Genomic DNA, 22,352 nt, shown 5'->3' on the forward strand with positions numbered 1-22,352 from the left:
CTAGTTACTACTGTGTTTTTCCAAAAATAAGACACTGTCTTATATTTTTTTTGCCCCCCAAAAAAGCACTAGGGCTTATTTTTGGAGGAGGTCTTACTCTTGGAGAAACACGGTTGGGGGTAAGTTTACCCCCCAAAAAAGCAGACCCCCCCCACTTCCCAGGAGACTCATACTCACCAGACCAGAACGTCTGCGTGGTTCCCAGGTCCTCCTGTGATCTCCGGTCGGTGCTGCACGCCATCCTACCCTGCTGCTAGCTGACACGCTGACACACACAGCAGATCACACACTCAAACACAGCAGATCACACACACACACACACACACACACAGCAGATCACAGATATACACAGCAGATCATACACAGCAGATCGCAGGCACACACAGCCGATTACAGATACACACAGCCGATCACAGATACACACAGCCGATCACAGGCACACACACACAGTAGATCGCAGATATACACAGCAGTTCACACACATCCGATCGCAGGCACACACAGCCGATCAGATACACACATCCTATCACAGGCACACACAGCCGATCACAGGCACACACAGCCGATCACAGGCACACACATCCGATCGCAGGCACACACAGCCGATCACAGATACACACATCCGATCAGATACACACATCCTATCACAGGCACACACATCCTATCACAGGCACACACAGCCGATCACACATCCGATTACAGACACACACAGCCGAACGCAGACACACACAGCCGATCGCAGACACACACAGCCGATTGCAGACACACACAGCAGATCACACACACACAGCAGATCACACACACACACAGCAGATCACACACACACACACATCACATCACATCACATCCAGCACTTACGGCAGCAGGGAATGAAGCAAGTCACGTGTCCGGCCGCAGGTCCTGTTCGTCGCGCTGCACCGCACTGCCTCTCAGGATTCTCATGGCAAGAAGAGATCGGTGTCACCGGATGAGGTGAGTGTGTATGCGATCCGATGTGTGTGCGATCCGATGTTTGCGTGTGTGATTTGATGTTTGCGTGTGCGATCTGATTATGTGTGCGATCTGACTGTGTGCGATCCGATGTTTGTGTGTGAGATCTGGTGTGTGTGTCTGTGTGTGTGTGATCTGATGTGTGTGTGTGTGTGTGTGTGTGTGTGTGTGCTGATGTGTGTGGGTGTGTGATCACTGCAGGTCCTGCTGCTCAGCGTCGGGTAAGTGTAATTGCCGGGTGCCGTTGTGTATAATGAAGTGTCCTGCAGTATCTGTAACTTGTTTAGCTGCACGGACACTTCATTATTGATCCGGGACTAGGGCTTATTTTCGGGGGAGGGCTTATATTTAAGCCTTTCTCCGAAAATGCTGAAAATCCCTGCTAGGGCTTATTTTTGGGGGAGGTCTTATTTTTGGAAAAACATGGTAGGCACCTGGAATTATTGAAAGTCAAACATGGGAAGAAATTTAATTTGACTAAAGTGGAAATGGACTGTCTACTGGACCTGGAAAAGAACAATGAGATTGTGTTCAAACAATCGGATAAGGGGGGAAACATAGTCCTGATGGACACTGATCGATATAAAGAAATGTGCTATAAAATCTTAAATGATAAAAATGGCTATGAAAAATTGAGAGGTAATCCAACGTCAGAATACCGATCAAGATTGAAGGACATTCTATCTAGAGCCTTAGAAATCAATTTGATTGATAAAACTGAATTTTATTTTCCTGTTCCCTTCTTTTCCGATTGTCCCTACATTTTATTGCCTTCCCAAGGTACATAAAGGGCTTGAACCTCTGATGGGAAGACCTATTGTATCTTGGATAGGTAGTCTCACCCAGAATACAGGGCTCTATATTGATAAACTCTTGAGACCCTCTGTGTTGGCATTGGACTCATACTTGAGAGACACCACAGACTTGTTAAAAAAACTAGAGGGTGTGACTATTGACAATGACACCCTCCTGGTGAGTATAGATGTTGAGTCTTTATACTCTTCCATTGAACATGATATGGGATTAAAAGCAATTGAATACTTTCTTAAAAAAAGAGGTAAGCAATGTGATGGTCATAACCGGTTTATCCTGGAACTTTTGGACTTTAGTCTGAATTGTAACACATTTTTGTTTGGGGGATCGTTCTTCCACCAGCTCAGGGGCACCGCGATGGGGAGCCCTAGTGCCCCATCGTATGCTAATTTGACCCTGGGTTGGTATCAGTTGGTATTTTGCTACTATATAATTTTGGGGTCACCATACAGTTTGGGGGCTACTGTGAGGGCCATCATACAGTGTGGGGTGCATTATACTGTGAAAAGGGGAGTTGTACAGGAGACATTATTACTGTGTATATAGGCAGTAAGGTGATATAATTACTGTTAGTTGGGGAGACTCAGAGGGCATTATTAAATGTTATGTGGGCACTTACTGTTATAGGGACACTTAGGGTATTGTGATTGTCAAAGGTGCACAAAAGCCATTATTATTTATAGGGGCAAATGTGGGCACTTTTTTCTAGGGCACTTACACAGGGCATTGATATTTTAAAATGGGCAATTTTACTATCTAGAGGGCACAAAAAAGGCATTTTATTTTGTAATGGGCACAGTGGTGATCATTGTCATGTGGAGCTGTAAGAGGAATCCTATTTTTGTGCCATAAGTAGGTTTAGTAAGAGGGATAAATATGGAGCAAAAGCCACAGCATTGGGTATGACATTAGGATGAGGTGGATGAGGAGTTTGTGCAAGTTGTGAAAAGATGGGGAGGGTGTTGTGAGATGTACAATTGCATGTATTATAAACTAAGCAAACAAGTGATGACTGGAAGAAGTTACAATGTCTATTTTCGCCAGATGCAAAAGATGGAAAAAGTGAATGACCCCTATCAGAAAGATGTGATATCACTCAGTTCACCGGAGGTGACACCCGGGTTCACGCGGTATGACCTCCGATGAACCAAAGAACGTGTATCCAGCTCACCTGGTCCTGGGAGTGCACAGATTTCAGCTCACAAGACTAAAGGCGGCTTTACACGCTGCGACATCGCTAGCGATGTTGCTAGTGATCGCACCTGCCCCCGTCGTGCGGGCGTCATGGGCAAATCGCTGCCCGTGGCGAACAATATCGCTAGCATGCGTCACATGCACATACCTTCCTAACGACGTCGCTGTGGCCGGCGAACAAACTCTTTTTTAAGGGCGCGGTTCGTGCGGTGTCACAGCAACGTTACACAGCGGGCCACCAATAGAAATGTAGGGGGGGAGAGCAGACGTATTAACGTCACTCCCACCTTGTTGCCGGAGAATGCAGGAACGCTGTTGTTCGTCGTTCCCGGGGTGTCACCCGTAACGATGTGTACTGCCTCAGGAACGACGAACCACCTGCGTCCAAAATAAGCAACGATATTTGGAAGGAACGACGTGTGAACAATCAACGATTTTTGCCGTTTTTGTGATCGTTAGCGGTCGCTCGTAGGTGTCACACGCAACGACGTCGCTAACGACGCCGGATGTGCGTCACGAATTCCGTGACCCCAGCGATATCTCGTTAGCGATGTCGTTGCGAGTAAAGCGGCCTTAAGAGTTCAATCCAGAAAAATCCAGCACATTCGTCAATAAGATTGATTCTTTATTTCTCAATTGCAAAATCATAAAATAAGTCATGCTATGTTAACAAATCAGGAGGAGGACCAGAGTGCGGAAGTGTAAGATGAGGTGGTGGATGATGAATTCACTGACCCAACCTCGCAAGGTGCTATGCAGAATGAGGACAGCAGTGCAAAGGTGGTGGGATCTGGAGCACCATGATTGGCAGGAAGAGGCAATGGGGTGGCCAGAAGGTGAAAGCAGGTAACTATTCCATAGAGCACCCATGTGCCAAGGGTTAGGTGTTCCTTTTTTTTGGTGTATTCTCATGCACCCCTTCCCACTTAGTAAAGGATATATGGTTTATTATTTTTCTTCTCCTCCTTCCTCCACCATATAAATAGGGTCATCATGCAGCCCTCGGTCCAAATTTTGGAGAACCATCATGTGGCCCGCAGTCAGAAATTTTGGAGGGCCATCAGGCAGCCAACACTCATAATGTTTGGAGGGCTATCAGGCAGCCCTTAAATATTTTAGAGGGCTATCAGGCGACCCTCACTTATAATTACTAGAAGGTCATCCCATGATGCTCGATCCTCAGCCAACACTACAGTATTTTCACTTTATTCAACAGAGAAAGAATGTGGCACAAGTCCAATATTGATAAAATACAAAACTTTATTGATTATACTTAAAAATCATAATAGAGCAAGGAGCCCTCAAGGGGTTAACAGAACGTACGTCCCCTGAAGAAGAGGTGAAACGCGCGTAGGGACAGGTGGGGTACTCAGAACTGCTGCAGAACTGGTTAGTACTTTGACTTGATATTACAAAGATTGCTGGTGTTTTTTTTTTGTTTTTTTTTTCTTTTGCCCACAGTAAACTACTAATGTCATTAGATATACATATGTATATAGGGCTCTCCACACTAAAACGCTAGTATGATCAAGCAGATGATGCATAAAGTGGCTGTTAACTAAAGGGGGTAGTGATTTCATTCACATAACTACTAATTAAGATATGCAACATCAAATTACAAACAAGTGGTTAACACAAGCTTAAAATGTTATTTATGTATACACCTTGTTTGCATTTTTATCTACACATGCATGCAGAAAGTGTTAAAAAGTGTTAAAAAATAATTGACCGTCTGCACTCTGTATATCATAGTCTATATTGATTGTAATCATTGCATTGCTCTGCACACAGTTCTGTTAACTCCTTGAGGGCTCCTTGCTCTATTATGATTTTTAAGTATAATCAAGAAAGTTTTGTATTTTATCAATATTGGACTTGTGCCACATTCTTTCTCTGTTGAATATAGTATCACAGTGGTGTCCTGGCACTCTTAATAAGGTTGGGGAGTGACCTATATGTTAAATATTAAGTATTTTCACTTTGTACCGTCCCCACCTTACACCAGCACATGCCTCATAACATCACCTGGGCCCTGACCAATGCAGCTACTGGGAAGGTCCACTGAACGACTGACACGTGTACAAGTGTTTGTGGCCAAGGATGCTACATTTCCCTGATGGCACACTGGGTGAACCTTGTGGAGGTCAGGACTGAGTCAGACCCTGGGAAGTCACAAGTACCACCTAAGCTGAGGAATGCAGGCTCTAGTTCCTTCAAGGTTTTCTCCACCTACTACACCAGTTTCTGTACCCTCTCCTCCTCCATTTCCGAATTTTAATCTCTGAGCACATCATCCATATCAGTCACAAGCTGTAAGTGTGGCACCCCAGTGGTTCGGTTGCCACAGTAGCGTTGCCCTCCTCACAGGTGGTGATGCTGTGCCTGGAAGCAAGAAGGGGGTCCTCCATGCTAGGTAGCACCAGCAGTCAACATTTTCCTAACTCCAGACCAGAAGGGGGTGCTCAAGAACCCAGTTTAAGGGCAGATTCCCTACACATTCTGGCCTGGAGGAGGGATCAGAAACAGGGAAGAGCAGAGCAGAATCAAGCAGACAGTCTCTGGAGAAAGAGCCTGTGGAGCAGAGCAGGAACAGAGCTCGTCCCAGAGCAGAGCTCTAGGAACAGGAAGCTGGAGTCCTTAGTTGTCCTGGTACTAAAGGCCCAGCAGCTGAATCTGGAAGGCAGAAGACTGCATGTCTTCTAGCCACACAGAACGCCCGGGGCACAGCAACATATTAGAGCACAGAGCCGTGACCAGAGGCTCTGGGCTGAAAAACCTGAAAAAGGCTTGCGCTGCCTGCCATATGGGTGAGTAATGATACCAACACCAGGAAGAGGGCCGCAGCATAGTTTTAAGCAGCACGGACCTACACAGGACAGCGCAGAAAGAAGGCCTCCGAAACCAACTGCCCAGGTGGATCCCCAATTGCTTCCAGGCTGCCCGGACGTCCGTTACCATCCAAACTAGTTTCCCTGGCCTGCACCATCCACTACCAAGTAAAAAGGTAAAGGAAACTACACTCCCTGTGTCATCCAGTTATTGGCTGCGTCTTCGGTCCTGCACCCCAATGTTAATTCCTCCACCATAGACTATAACGGTTGGCCTGGGGCCCTGCTCCACCTATGGGGAGCTGTATCATCATTGCTGCATCACTATCTGCCCCAGCTGTCCCATCCAGCAGCGTCAGCTATACATTGCCGAATACCACAGGTGGCGTCACAAGTTATCCCCTGTAAATATCCCTCATTTTAAATGACACCGCCAAGGTCACCGAGTCGGGCCCTGCTGCCATGAGCTCCCAACAGTACCGGCCCGATTCCGAGCGCCCCACGGCCCAGGTGGGTATGTCATAAGCACTACCTTGGTGAAGCGGCAACAGGCTTTGCTGAAACTAATCTGTTTAAGTGACAAACAGCATACCACCGCAATTTTTCTATAGTGTATGAAAGGTGTCATAAGTAATTACAACCTCCTCTGGATCTTAAAAATTACAGCCAAGCAGCAAATTTAAGCATCAAATTCATTTTCACCACCAAAAAGTTAGTTATGTTCAACTGTTTTCGTCTTTGAACCACTTTGGCTGTAGAACAGTGTATAAGCAGCTTCATATCAATACACAATGTAAAAAGAGAGCTGTGGTATGGGTGGGGTTAGCTTGCTGCATGCTACATCTAAGAACTTTGATTGTGTCCCAATTGCTGCATCCAGTAAATTAAGTGACACATCACTGGAATCAGGGTATTTTTTCCCACGCTATGCTGCTCTCAAATGAGGTAGCAAAAACATGATGACACAGTACCTTTTAGGTGTTATTCACAGGATGCCCCTCCCCCCTTTTTTACGTAGCTCTCTGTCTCAAATTCTATATATTTTCTCTAATTTTCAAAAATGGATATTGGGTAATTTTATTTTAACTTTTTCCCATGGAGGTGGAAAGTGTAGGCTCTATGAGTCAGTATCATGACCTCACGCACTCAGGGCTTCTGTCTGATACATCTGTGAGACCATATGCCATCTAAGAAATATTAGCATAGCTTCATAATAATGTATCCAATTGGACATGACATATATTACTATTTTCAAGAATTTCACATAAATTGAGAAAAAAAACCTCTGTAGACCCAACCAGAGTGATACAAAGTACAGCAGGGATGTATAGCAGTGTATGAGTGATAAGTTACAACCCATATACCATGTATTTGCTATTTAGTAGTGTGTGTATAGGGCCACTCATTAGTAGAGATGAGCGATATTCGAGGTTCGCCAATTTCATGTTCGAGTGATTTGGGGGGTGTTCGAGTTGTTCGACGAACTCGAACGATTTGCTAAAAGTTCGGCAGTTCGAGTTACGTTCGAGAACGGTTCGATCACCAGCTACGTGTGCAGGGAGCCATCGCTGGCAGTCTGCGGTAAGCTGGTAAAAAGGGTAAATATCGGGTATCCAAGCAATGCGCTTTGCTTAGTAACCCGATGTGTACCCTGGCTACATGTGCAAAAATCCCCGAAAGCCACACAGAAGCACTTCTGTGTGACTTCCGCCAGATGCCACTGCAGTCTGCGTCTCGTTCCAGCCCCAGCCCCGCGGCTGCCCGCTCAGCAGTGTCCGCAGCTGCCCACACTGTACGGTGTCCGCAGCTGCCCACACTGCAGTGTCAGCATATGCCCGCACTGTAGTGTGTCCACAGCTGCCCGCACTGTACAGTGTCCGCAGTTGCCCACACTGCAGTGTCAGCATATGCCCGCACTGTAGTGTGTCTGCAGCTGCCTGCACTGTACGGTATCCGCAGCTGCCCACACTGCAGTGTCAGCATATGCCCGCACTGTAGTGTGACCGTAGCTGCCCGCTCAGCAGTGTCCGCAGCTACCAGCACTGGACGGTGTCTGCAGCTGCCCACACTGCAGTGACCGCAGCCGTGGGGAAGACAAGCGCTGCCGTCAGGAGATTAGTAAAGTTTCTTACCTGCGGTGATGAAGTCCTGCCCTCCTGACGTCAGCGCTGTCACTGTCCTCCATGGCCGCCGCTTGTCACATCTCCTCTCGCTGCCGACCCGAGACTGTCACTAGCAGTGACTTCACAGGCTCCCGCGACTTGGTTTGTGAAGGCAGCGGTCATTGAACTCAGTGCCAGCTCTGCTGTCAGGAGTGCAGCGATCACCGCAGGTAATGTACCTCGCTAACCTCCTGACAGCAGCGCTCTTCATCCCCTGCAGTGACCTTGACTGACCTATTGATGTTAGCTCAGGTCACTGCATTGCTCTCCCAGCCAATAATAGAACATTCTGTTCTTCATTGACTGGGACATTGACTATGGTATGGATCATCATGTGACCCCCTTGGATTACACCAGACCTGGACTTGTTTTTCTTTCTAATAAATTGGTGAAAGAGGGAATGTTTTGGGGAGTGTTCAAATAAAAATGTGTTTGTCGTCTATTTTTTTTTTATTACTGACTGGGTTGGTGATGTTGGGTATCTGATAGACGCCTGACATCCCAAACCCCAGGGCTTATTGCCAGGTGACATTACACATCTGGTATTAACCCCATATATTACCCCGTTTGCCACCGCACCAGGGCAACAGGATGAGCTGGAGCGAAGCACCAGGATTGGCGCATCTAATGGATGCGCCACTTCTTGGGCGGCTGCGGCCTGCTATTTTTAGGCTGGGGAGAGTACAATAACCATGGAGCTCCCTAGTCTGAGAATATCAGCTGTCCCCTTTACCTTGGCTGGTGATCCAATTTTGGGGGGACCGCCACGTGTTTTTTTTTAAAAATTATTTATTTAATTTAAAATAACAGCGTGGGGTGCCCTCAGTTTTGGATTACCAGCCAGGGTGAAGCTGCCAGCTGTGGTCTGCAGGCTGCAGCCGTCTGCTTTACCCTACCTTGCTATCAAAAATAGGGGGAACCCCACATCATTTTTTTTTTTACATTTATTTTTTTTTTTGGCTAAATACAAGGCTAAGCATCCCTTAGTGCCACATGAAAGGCACCAAAGGGTGCAAAATTACAAAATGCAGGAGAGTGGGACATTATGTGTCTTTCTGCCATTATAATGACAGAAAAGACTGATATGAAGTGTACAAGCACAAGAAAATCACCAGAACGCTCTACGCTGTGAAAAGCAGTAGAAAATGGCACTGGAGTGAACATGTGACCGCCTCATGTAGTTTTAAGCTATGGATCCTGGGTAAATTTATGTATTTTCCCTCCTTCAGTTTCTTTGCAGTACGCAAAAAAACGGAAGGCACAAGGATGACAAACGGATGACATACGGACCGTATACGGAGCAGAACGGAAACGGATGCCACACAGATACATCCGTGAAAAAAATGGAACTTTTTTTTGTGGACCGCAAAAACGGATCGGTTGTGTGAATGTAGCCTTATTCTGATCTGCCGTTTATAAACAGCAGGCAGAAATAAGTGAATAGCGCCCCCCAGCGTCAGAAAATCTCCGGGGTTTCAGGGGGCAGCTGAGACCCTGGAGATCATGATTCAGGCCGTTTTTTCCAGTCCCCGTTCACGTGATCACCGGTATACACCGTATACCGATGATCACGTTACAGTAAATGACAGCGCCGGTAAAAAATTATTTATCTCCCATCTGGCATGAACAAACATGTCAGATGGGAGATAAATCTCCTCCCCAGGCCCTGCCAGGTCACCCCCTATAAAATCACCGGTGTTCCCCGGTGTCCCACGGTACCTGTGCAGCGTTTATCCCCCGTGGCCCCCTCCTTCACAGTAGACGATGCCGCATGCACAGAGCGGCTGTCAGCTCAGCTTCCTGTGTTCAGACACAGTGAGTGGTGGTAACCATGCATATGTAAGCTACTGCAATGCCCTGCTCATGAGGTAAGGAACATAGTTGATCAGGAGAGCCATACTACATTTCCAAATTTTATAGTTGCCCTGCTGAATGACTACCAAACATGAGAGTTCATTATACGCCACAAGAAAACATGTCTAAATAGCGAGCTCTGTTGTTTAGTATTCATTCAGCTGGATAACTGGACTTAAAGGGGTATTCCATCTCCAAGATCCTATCCACAATATATAGTAGGTGGAATAGTAATAATATTAGGACCTTTATTAGCAAATTTAGTATAGTTCTCCTGATTAGGCATGCCCTTACCTCATGAGCAGGGCATTGCAGCTTTGGTAGCAACAGTTATGACGAAGAACAACCCACTGTCTCTAAGAATGGTGGGTAACCATGCATCTGTAAGCAACTGCATTGCCCTGCTCATGAGGTAAGGAACAAAGTTAATCAGGAGAGCTATACTAAATTTACGAATGGAGTTATTTGCTAGTTCTGTTGCCCTGCTGAACGAATACCAAACATGAGAGTCCGTCATACGCCGCAAAAAACATGTCTAAATAGCGAGGTCTGTTGTTTAGTACTCATTCAGCAGGATAACTGGACTTAAAGGGGTATTCCATCTCTAAGATCCTATCCCCAATATATAGTAGGTGGAATAGCAATAATATTAGCAAATTTGAATATTTGGAAATGTAGAACAGTTCTCCTGATTAGGCATTCCCTTACCTCATGAGCAGGGCATTGCAGCTCTGGTAGCAACAGTTACTACATGGACTCTGCTGCTGTGGACCCGGGGAGAGTGGGTGCAGATTCATTGCACCCACACTCCTCACATGGAGGGTCTGCATTCCTAGAAATGAGGGATACGTTCCCTGAACGTGTCCCCCCATATTCTAGACCAGGGGTCAGGAACCTTTTTGGCTAAGAGAGCCGTAAACGCCACATATTTTGAAATATAATTCCGCGAGAGCCGTACAATATGTTTAAAGGGCCATTGACAGATCAATCGCTCCAATGTTCACTTAGTACAGCAAGGAATGCTCCTCCCTGCTGTATAAAGCCACAACTGGACTGAAACAATGGTAATTAGCAGTAAAAAAATCAAATAAATAACTTACATTGTGAACTTGCGATGCATGACATCAGTCCAGCAGTCTGGCTTCTTCTTTTTCCTGCGCATGACTGGAAGCTGGCATTCTTCCCACCTGATGTTGAGAGAATGCCAGCTTTGAGGCATTCGCAGAAGAAAGAAGCTGGAATATTGGACATGTCACACAACGCATTGTCAGTTATGTCAATTATCTATTTTATTATTTTACAGCGAATTATTGTTTAGGTCCAGCGGTGGCTTAGTGCAGCAGAGAGGAACACTCATTTGTGTACTAAGTGACCGCTGGAGCAATTGTATCTGTCAGTGGCCCAGACACCCTGCTTCCCATACAGCCTGCACCCCCCATATCACACACACACACTGCTCCACATACAGCCTGCACCCCCCATATCCCACACACACACACACTGCTTCCCATACAGCCTGCACCCCCATATCACACACACACACTGCTCCCCATACAGCCTGCACCCCCCATATCACACACACACACTGCTCCACATACAGCCTGCACCCCCCATATCACACACACACACACTGCTCCCCATACAGCCTGCACCCCCCATATCACACACACTACACCCCCATATGTCGCATACCCTGCTCCCCATACAGCCTGCACCCCCCATATCCCACACACTACACCCCCATATGTCGCATACCCTGCTCCCCATACAGCCTGCACCCCCATATCACACACACTACACCCCCATATCTCACACACCCTGCTTCCCATACAGCCTACACCCCCATATCTCTCACACACTGCTCCCCATACGGCCTGCACCCCCCATATCCCACACACACACACACTGCTTCCCATACAGCCTGCACCCCCCATATCCCACACACTACACCCCCATATGTCGCATACCCTGCTCCCCATACAGCATGCACCCCCATATCACACACACTACACCCCCATATCTCACACACCCTGCTTCCCATACAGCCTACACCCCCATATCTCTCACACCCTGCTTCCCATACAGCCTGCGCCCCCCATATCACACACACACACACACTGCTCCCCATACGGCCTGCACCCCCCATATCCCACACACACACACACACACACGGCTTCCCATACAGCCTGCACCCCCCAGATCTCACACACTACACCCCCATATGTCACATACCCTGCTTCCCATACAGCCTGCACCCCCCATATCACACACAATACACCCCCATATCTCACACACCCTGCTCACATATCTCACCCTGCCTGTACCCCAACTTACCCCTCTCAAACACTCTGCACCCCTTCACATGCTTCTGTCACAGTCTGCAGCCCTCATATGCCCCTCACCCTGCAGCCCCCCACACCCTCATGTCCCCTCTTTTCTTATTACCAGTCATGTGTCCAAATCTCCTTCAGGATTCAGTATCTTGCTTTCTGCCCGGCATCCTGTGTCTCCTCCCACACAGTCACATGGGCGTGACATCATCGCAGGTCCTGCAGGATGGAGATTCCGTCTGCTGTGCAGGTCAGGACTAGCCCTCCTGCAGCTCAGACATGGCTGGTGGCCTCTCCAGGTCAGGGGCCCCTCTACTGACACTGGGCTCCCCTGACTCACAGTTCGGCCACTACACAGCAGCACTACACATAGACGCAGAGCGGCTGCCGGGCCCCTATGTGTACTAGTGCCGCTGTGTAGTGGCCGGCCTGTGAGTCAGGGGAGCCCAGTGTCAGTAGAGGGGCGGCTCACTTCTCGTTCCCCCGCTGATCCGGTCTCCTCGGCGCATCGTCCATTGCTGTCGCTCGCTGACCTCTCAGCAGGCGCGCAGTGATGACGTCACCGCGCTCGCTGCAGAGCTGTCAGAAGAACGCCGACAGTCACAGCGGGGAGAATGATAAGAGAGAGAGCGCGCCGCTCACTCTCTCATCATTGCTCTCAATTGTATCGGCACCTGCGATGCCGATGCAATTGAAAGCTCGATCCTCGGCGGGGGGCGGTGACAGCGCGGTCACCGGGCCCCCCTGAGTAGCGGTGCGCCACTCCTGCCACCGCGAGTGGGCCCCCCCGGCAGCTGACCGGGTTTGCCGGGTGCTGGCGCCTGCCCTGATCCTTCCCATAGACAGGTAGGAGCCCTGTCTGCGAGCCAGATACGGCCATCAAAAGAGCCATATCTGGCTCGCGAGCCATAGGTTCCCGACCCCTGTTCTAGACGGTCCAGAGTCATCGTGGGACCCCCTTTATTTTTTTTTTCCTTACAATAAATTGGTGAAAGAGGGAATGTTTTGGGGAGTGTTTTTTCAAATAAGTTTGTGATGTCGGGTATCTGATAGATGCCATGATATCACAAACTGCTGGGCTTGATGTCAGGTGACCTTACAGCTAGTATCAAACCCATTTATTACCCCGTTTGCCACTGCACCACGGCATGGGATGAGCTGGGGTGAAGCGCCAGTATTGGCGCATCTAGTAGATGCGCCACTTCTGGGGCGCCTGTGGCCTGCTATTTTTAGGCTGTGAAGGGCCAATAACTATGGACCTTCCCACCCTGAGAATACCAGACCCCAGCTGTCCGCTTTACCTTGGCTGGTGATCCAATTTGCGGGAGACCCTACTTTTTTTTGTAATTATTTTTATTTATAAAATAATTATAAAAAAGAGCCTGGGGTGACCTCCACATTGGATCACCAACCACGGTAAAGCTGCCAGCTGTGGTTTTCAGGCTACAGCCGTCTGCTTTACCCTACTAGCTATCAAAAATGGGGGGACCCCACGTCATTTTTTTTTAACTATTTTTTTTAAATAAAAAAAATTAATGGGCTTCCCTGTATTTTGATTGCCAGCTAAGGTAACGCCAGGCAGATGGGGGTGGCAACCCATAGCTGTCTGCTTTATCTGTGCTGAGAATCAAAACCACCGCAGAGCGCTGCGTCATTTTTTTTAATGATTTATTTTTACAATACTGTGATGTCAGGCAATCAAAATACAGGGAAGCCCATTTTTTTTTTTTAGTTATTTAAATAAATAATTAAAAAAAAATATATGGGCTCCCGCTACATTTTTTGTATTGCTAGCCAAGGGTAATCCAAGCAGCTACTAGCTGCTAACCCCCACTGCTTGGTGTTACCTTCACTTTCAATGGAAAATCCAGGGAAGCATTTTTTATTTTTTTTGCCAAAAAACAAAAAAAAAAAAATGACGTGAGCTTCGCCATATTTTTGTATGCTAGCCAGGTACAGCAGGCAGGTACGGGCTGCCCCTAGCTGCCTATTTGTACCCGGCTGGGAACTAAAAATATAGGGAAGCCCTTTTTTTAATTATTTCATGAATTTCATTAAATATTTAAAAAACAACAACATGGGCTTCGCCCCATTTTTGTGTCCAGCCAGGTAAAACTAGGCAGCTGGGATTGGAATCCGCAGCACAGCTTAGCCCGAGGTTTCTGGACCCCTCTGCTGCGAATTCCAGTCTGCAGCTACCCCAGAAAATCACGCTTTTATAGAAGCGCCATCATCTGGCGCTGTATCCAACTCTTCCAGCAGCCCTGAAGCCGGGTGGCTTGCTGGGTAATAATGAGTTAATACTAGCTTTGTTTTACTAGCTGGTATTAAGCCAGAGATTCTTAATGTCAGGCAAGTTTGACCCGGCCATTAAGAATCTCCAATAAAGGGTTAAAAAAAGACACCACACAGAGAAAAAATACTTTAATAGAAATAAATACACAGACACATTAGAGACTCCATGTTTATTACTCCCTCTCACCCCTCCATGATCATGGTCTTCTGTCTTCTTTCAAACTATGCAGCCCTGCAACATCAGACAGCACTGCATGGGAGGAAGACACTGCTGCTTCTCGTGCAGTCCAATCACTCAGTGAGTGAGCAGAGGCTGCGGGCTGTGAGCGGTGACGTCACCGCTGATAGGTGGGTTACCATAGCAACGGTTCTCCGATCACGTGATTCCCAGTGCCGCTATTCACTGGCTGTGGCATCTAGTCCTTGCATGTGTGCTGACTCTGCAGGAAAGGGGAAGCCGACCATTTGCAGAGCATTTCGCCGGTACACGGAGATGCTGGAACAATCACCGCGTACTGGAGAGATGCACTGACAGGACCTAGCATGACATTTAGCAATGTGACCAGTCTGTAGCCAATGAGATAATAGACACAAGACTGGTCACATGCAATTTTGACATCACGATAGGTCCTATCATTAGTGCTGGTTACCGGGAGGATGCAGGGATTATCGGAAGGAAAAGCGGCGGGAGACAGAGTGCAGGACACGTTGCGGGGACCTGTAAGTGTTATGGCAATGTTTAATAACTGTATGTGTACATGTATAATGTGTTTTTACGTGTTTGTGTTTGCCTGCCATTGTTTTCAATGGGTTTCGAGTGGTTCGTCGAACGGTTCGTCGAAGGTTCGTCGAACGGAGCCTCCGTTCGACGAACCGAACCAAACTCGAACACTAGGGGGGTGGCTCATCTCTACTCATTAGCTATTAACTGGCTAAATATTTTTTGTGAAGGTGTTTATTTTTATTATAGCAAATTAATATATCTGATCATGGCATAAAACATAACACCTGATTGTTATAAATTGGATATCATTACCTACAATTATTAAGCTTACGTATGTTAAAAACGTGGTACAACACTGCAAATAGTGCTATTCTATGAAAGTTATCACTGTCACTTTTTTCATGGATTGTTGGAAGTTCAATACTACAACATCCTTCTTGAACGAAAGTATAATTGTCCTTCATAACATTATGCATCAATACAAGTACCTTTTATTTAGGAAGAACATTTGATTTTATGCAAATTTCTGTAGTCTCTAGTATGTTTTTGGTAATTGTAATTTGTGTATAATTATGTTATTCGCTTTAAAAAAAGAGAAAAGGATGTTGCCAAAGGAATTTCTGAACATACTGGTTCTGAAAGGAGAAATTTAATTAGTCACACCTCTTTACACAAAACACGCTCAATGTATAAGACGTCTCTTTGAAAATGTTGTCATGTCAACACTTAGCCATTAAAAAGCTATCCTTGTGGAGATACAAGACTAATGAGGTTAACCATACTTGATTCAGAAGCTAAATTGTTGTTCCTCTCCCATGTCTAAATATATGAACAGATAACAATCTATTAGGCAGAGCATTACAACGTGTCCCACTGAGCTCCGGTATGGATTCACAGAACTGACTGTTGACAATTGGTAAAAAGAATCATTGACAGTTTAGTGCTTAAATCTTTCTCAAAATAACTACACAAAAAGTGAGGATGAATCTTGTAAAAAATAAAAATATTGACAGAAATGTAAAATGTTGAATGTGTTTAATATTTATTGTCTGATATTTACAGGGTGGGCCATTTATATGGACACACCTAAATAAAATGGGAATCGTTGGTGATATCAGCTTCCTGTTTGTGGCTCATTAGTATATGGGAGGGGAGAAACTTTTCAAGATGAGTGGTGAGCATGGCGGCCATTTTGAAGTTGGCCATTTTGGATCCAATTTTCTTTTTTCCAATGGGAGGAGGGTCATCAAACTTATTGAGAATTTCACAAGAAAAACAATGGTGTTCGTGGTTTTAATGTATTTTTATTTGTTCATTAGTTATTTACAATTTTATGACCACTTATAAAATGTGTTAAAAGTGCTATCCATTGTGTTGGATTGTCAATACAACCCTCTTCTCCCACTCTTGACTAGAGATGAGCGAACCGGCCGTGGTTCGGCTCGAGTTCGGTTCGTCGAACGGAGGTCTCGTTCGAGTTCAGTTCGGCGAACGTTCGACGAACCGAACTCGAACCAATAGGAAATAATGGGAGGCAATCACAAACACAAGAAAACGCATTATAAATGTACACATACAGTTAATAAACATTGCCATAACACTTACCGGTCCCCGCGATCCCTCCTGCACTCTGTCTCCTGCCGCTATTCCATCTGATGATCGCTGAATCCTCCCGGTGACCAGCACTGCCAGCAGTGATGCAGGACCTATCGTGACGTCAAAATAGCCATGTGACCAGTCACGTGGCTATTATCTCATTGGCTACAGACTGGTCACATGGCTTTAACGTCATGTCCTGTCCTAGGTCCTGTCATTGCACTCTCCGGTACACGGTGCACATTTGTGTATCGGCGTGTACCGGCGACATGCTCTAGCACACGGTCGACTCCCCGTTCCGTTAGGGACCGGCTGACACAGCCGGTCATTAACAGAGATCACCGTTGCCATAGCAACGCAGTTAGCGGTGACGCTAACTGCGGCTCCGGGAATTACATGATCAGAGCACCGTTGCTATGGTAACGCGTCTGTCAGCGTTACCGCTGTTTCCGCTAACAGCCAGCAGCACTGATCTCTCACGGAGTGAAGGCTGCACGCTGCTTCCCGTGCAGCCTTCACAGAGTGATTTCTGCACGGGAAGCAGCGTCTTCCCCCATGCAGCAGTGATGGAGCAGAGCTGCATTTGTTGAACGAGAAAGACAGAAGACCATGGATCGTGGAGGGCTGACAGGGGGTAATAAAGATGGAGTCTCTAATGTGTCTGTGTATTTATTTCTATTAAAGTATTTTTTTTCTGTGTGGTGTCTTTTTTTTAACCCTTTATTGGAGATTCTTAATGGCCGGGTCAAACGTGCCTGACATTAAGAATCTCTGGCTTAATACTAGCTAGTAAAACAAAGCTAGTATTAACTCATTATTACCCAACAAGCCACCCGGCTTCAGGGCTGTTGGAAGAGTTGGATACAGCGCCAGATGATGGCGCTTCTATGAAAGCGCCATTTTCTGGGGCGGCTGCGGACTGCAATTCGCAGCAGAGGCGCCCAGAAACCTCGGGCTAACCTGTGCTGCGGATTCCAATCCCCAGCTGCCTAGGTGTACCTGGCTGGACACAAAAATGGGGAGAAGCCCACGTCATTTGTTTTTTAATTATTTTATGAAATAAGTGAAATAATTAAAAAAAACGGGCTTCCCTATATTTTTGGTTCCCAGCCGGGTACAAATAGGCAACTGGGGGTTGGAGGCAGCCCGTGGCTGCCTGCTGTATCTGGCTAGCATACAAAAATATGGCGAAGCCCACGTCATTTTTTTGGTGGGCAAAAAACTTCTGCATACAGTCCTGGATGGAGTATGCTGAGCCTTGTAGTTCTGCAGCTGCTGTCTGCTCTTCTCCATACAGACAGACAGCAGCTGCAGAACTACAAGGCTCAGCATACTCCATCCAGGACTGTATGCAGAAGTTTTTTGCCCCCTGAAAAAATTATGTGGGCTTCGCCATATTTTTATATGCTAGCCAGGTACAGCAGGCAGGTACGGCTGCCCCCAACCCCCAGTTGCCTATTTGTACCCGGCTGGGAACCAAAAATAAAGGGAAGCCCTTTTTTTATTATTTCATGAATTTCATGAAATAATTAGAAAACAAATGACGTAGGCTTCGCCCCATTTTTGTGTCCAGCCAGGTACAAGTAGGCAGCTGGGGATTGGAATCCGCAGCACAGGTTGGCCTGAGCTTTCTGGGCTCCACTGCTGCGAATTGCAGTCTGCAGCCGCCTCAGAAAATGGCACTTTCATAGAAGCGCCATCTTCTGGCGCTGTATCCAACTCTTCCAGCACCTGCCTGCTATACCTGGCTAGCATACAAAAATATGGCGAAGCTCACGTCCTTTTTTTGTAGTTTTTTGGCAAAAAAAATAAAAAATGCTTCCCTGGATTTTCCATTGCCAGTGAAGGTAACACCAAGCAGTGGGGGTTAGCAGCCAGTAGCTGCTTGGATTACCCTTAGCTAGCAATACAAAAAATGCAGCGGGAGCCCATATATATTTTTTTTAATTATTTATTTAAATAACTAAAAACAAAATGGGCTTCCCTGTATTTTGATTGCTGGACATCACAGTGCTGTAAAAATAGATATTTAAAAAAAATGACGTAGCGCTCTGCGGTATTTTTGATTCTCAGCGCAGATAAAGCAGACAGCTATGGGTTGCCACCCCCATCTGCCTGCCGTTACCTTGGTTGGCAATCAAAATACAGGGAAGCCCATTAATTTTTTCTATTTAAAAAATAGTTAAAAAAAAAATGACGTTGGGTCCCCCCATTTTTGATAGCCAGCTAGGGTAAAGTAGACGGCTGTAGCCTGAAAACCACAGCTGGCAGCTTTACCGTGGTTGGGGATCCAATGTGGAGGTCCCCCCAGGCTCTTTTTTTATAATTATTTTATAAATACTAATAATTACACAAAAAAAGTAGGGTCCCCCCAAATTGGATCACCAGCCAAGGTAAAGCGGACAGCTGTGGTCTGGTATTCTCAGGGTGGGAAGGTCCATAGTTATTGGGCCTTCACAGCCTAAAAATAGCAGGCCGCAGGCACCCCAGACGTGGTGCATCCACTAGATGTGCCAATCCTGGAGCTTCACCCCAGCTCATCCCGTGCCCTGGTGCAGTGGCAAACGGGGTAATAAATCGGGTTGATACTAGCTGTAAAGTCACCTGAGATCAAGCCCAGCAGTTTGTGATGTCATGGCGTCTATTAGATACCCAACATCATAAACTGTCAGTACTAACAAAAAAAAAATCGACAAAAGATATTTATTTGAAAAAACAGTCCCCAAAACATTTCCTCTTTCACCAATTTATTGTAAGAAAAAAAATAAAGGGGTCCCACGACGACTCTGGACCGTCTAGAATATGGGGATAGACACTCAGGGAATGTATCCCCCATTTTCTAGGAGTGCAGACCCTTCATGTGAGGAGTGTGGGTGCAATGAATCTGCACTCACTCTCCCCGGGTCCACAGCAGCAGAGTCCATGTCGTAATGGTTGCTACCAAAGCTGCAATGCCCTGCTCATGAGGTAAGGGCATGCCTAATCAGGAGAACTATTCTACATTTCCAAATATTGGTATTTGCTGATATTATTGCTATTCCACCTACTATATATTGGGGATAGGATCTTGGAGATGGAATACCCCTTTAAGTCCAGTTATCCAGCTGAATGAATACTTAACAACAGAGCTCGCTATTTAGATGTGTTTTCTTGTGGCGTATAACGGACTCTCATGTTTGGTAGTCGTTCAGCAGGGAAACTATAAAAGCAAATCCCTCCATTTGGAAATGTAGTATATAGCTCTCCTGATCAATTATGTTTCTTACCTCATGAGCAGGGTATTGCAGTAATAATAATAATTTATTCATTTATATAGCGTTATTAATTCCATAGCGCTGTATGTCTTTGGAGTGTGGGAGGAAACCGGAGTACCCGGAGGAAACCCACGCAAACACGGGGAGAACATACAAACTCCTTGCAGATGGTGTCCTTGGTGAGAATTGAACCCAGGACATCAGCGCTGCAAGACTGCAGTGCTAACCACTGAGCCACCGTGCCGCCCATTTAGCTTACAGATGCATAACCACCACTCACTGTGTCTGAACACAGGAAGCTGAGCTGACAGCCGCTCTGTGCATGCGGCAGCGTCTATTGTGAAGGAGAGGGCCGTGGGGGGATCAACGCTGCACAGGTACCGTGGGACACCGGGGAACACCGGTGGGGTTATAGGGGCTGACCTGGCAGGGCCTGGGGAGGAGTTTTCTGTCGAATGTGTCATGGCACATGCGACAGAAATCAGAGGAGTAGGGTGAATGCGGCCGGCGCGCTGCTGTGCGCGCGGCCATCTTGGATTTCTGGGAGGGCATCAGGGGGGGCACTTTGGCGACACCGGGGGACCGGAGGGGACCGGGGAGGAGATTTATCATGTTTGTTCATGCCAGATGGGAGATAAATAATTTTTTACCGGCGCTGTGATTTACTGTAACGTGATCATCGGTGTACGGTGTATACCTGTGATCACGTGAGCGGGGACCGGAAAAACCGTCCTGAATCATGATCTCCAGGGTCTCAGCTAGCCCTGAAACCCCGGAGATTTTCTGACGCTGGGGGGCGTTATTCACTTATTTCTGCCTGCTGTTTATAAACGGCAGATCAGAATAAGGCTACATTAACACGACCGATCCATTTTTGCGGTCTGCAAAAAAACAGTCAGTTTTTTTTCACGGGTGCATCCGTGTGGCATCCGTTTCCGTTCCGTAGACGGTCCGTATGTCATCTGTTTGTCATCCGTGTGCCTTCCGTTTTTTTTGTGTACTGCAAAAAAATTGAAGGAGGGAAAATACATAAATTTACCCAGGATCCATAGCTTCATCCTACATGAGGCGGTCACATGTTCACTCCAGTGCCATTTTCTACTGCTTTTCACAGCGTAGAGCGCTCTGGTGATTTTCTTGTGCTTGTGCACTTCATATCAGTCTTTTCTGTCATTATAATGGCAGAAAGACACATAATGTCCCACTCTCCTGCATTTTGTAATTTTGCACCCTTTGGTGCCTTTCATGTGGCACTAAGGGGTGCTTAGCTTTGTATTTAGCCAAAAAAATGAAAAAAAAAATGACGTAGGGTTCCCCCTATTTTTGTAGCCAGCTAGGGTAAAGCAGACGGCTGCAGCCTGCAGACCACAGCTGGCAACCTCACCTTGGCTGGTAATCCAAAACTGAGGGCACCCCACGCTGTTATTTTAAATTAAATAAATGATTTTTTAAAAAAAACACGTGGCGGTCCCCCCAAAATTGGATCACCAGCCAAGGTAAGGCCCCCTTCACACGTCAGTGAAAAAACACGCACGTGTGTTACGTCCGTTTTTCGGGTCCGTTTTCCGTTTTTGTGTCCGTTTTTATGGTCCGTTTGGCATCTGTGTGAATTGCGTATGCTAGTCGTGTTTGTGTGTAGAACGTCCGTGTGTGCGTGTGGAATAAACGTGTATGTGTACGTGGAATGAACGTGTGTGTGATGCACAATGTCGTTTATAAATATCGTCTGACAGCCGACAGAGTTGCGCGATGAGAATGAACTCGGGTGAACTTCACCCGACTTCATCCTCATACCGCGGCTCTGTCTGTGTTGAGTACTGATTAGCGGTCACCTGTGAAGGATTCACCGGTGACCGCTAATCCCCCGAGTGACTGATGTTTCCCCCCCTCTCTCATACTCACCTTTCCCCGATCCCCGGCGCGGTGCTGCACGGCATTCACACTTCTGCGGCGGCTTTTACTATTTTGAAAAAGCCGGCCGCTCATTAAACAATCTCGTATTCCCTGCTTTACCCGCCCACAGGCGCCTATGATTGGTTGCAGTGAGACACGCCCCCACGCTGAGTGACAGGTGTCTCACCCAATCACAGCAGCCGGTGGGCGTGTCTATACTGTGCAGTGAAATAAATAATTAAATAATTAAAAAAAACGGCGTGCGGTCCCCCCCAATTTCAATACCAGCCAGATAAAGCCATACGGCTGAAGGCTGGTATTCTCAGGATGGGGAGCTCCACATTATGGGGAGCCCCCCAGCCTAACAATATCAGCCAGCAGCCGCCCAGAATTGCCGCATACATTATATGCGACAGTTC

General features: G+C 46.7%; 1 protein-coding gene across 7 annotated transcripts in view; it reads right to left on the minus strand.

Annotated features, from left to right (window-relative positions):
• The window catches only part of SOX2 (SRY-box transcription factor 2), a 1,239,357-nt gene that overhangs the window by 209,293 nt on the left and 1,007,712 nt on the right, over window positions 1-22,352 (minus strand). The window contains exon 1 of one of the 7 annotated variants that reach the window (XR_012751673.1): window positions 178-662. The exons of 4 other annotated variants lie outside the window; for them this stretch is intronic. Coding sequence is in view for 1 of the 3 variants with exons in the window: in XM_075340582.1 (XP_075196697.1) it covers window positions 178-241 (64 nt within the window). In the remaining 2 variants the exon portion in view is untranslated. Of the gene's footprint in view, window positions 1-177; window positions 679-22,352 lie in introns of those variants that run through there. 2 more of the 7 variants (XR_012751680.1, XM_075340582.1) reach the window with 2 other exon arrangements.

This window comes from Anomaloglossus baeobatrachus, chromosome 3 (assembly GCF_048569485.1).
Source record: "Anomaloglossus baeobatrachus isolate aAnoBae1 chromosome 3, aAnoBae1.hap1, whole genome shotgun sequence".
Taxonomy (NCBI): domain Eukaryota; kingdom Metazoa; phylum Chordata; class Amphibia; order Anura; family Aromobatidae; genus Anomaloglossus; species Anomaloglossus baeobatrachus.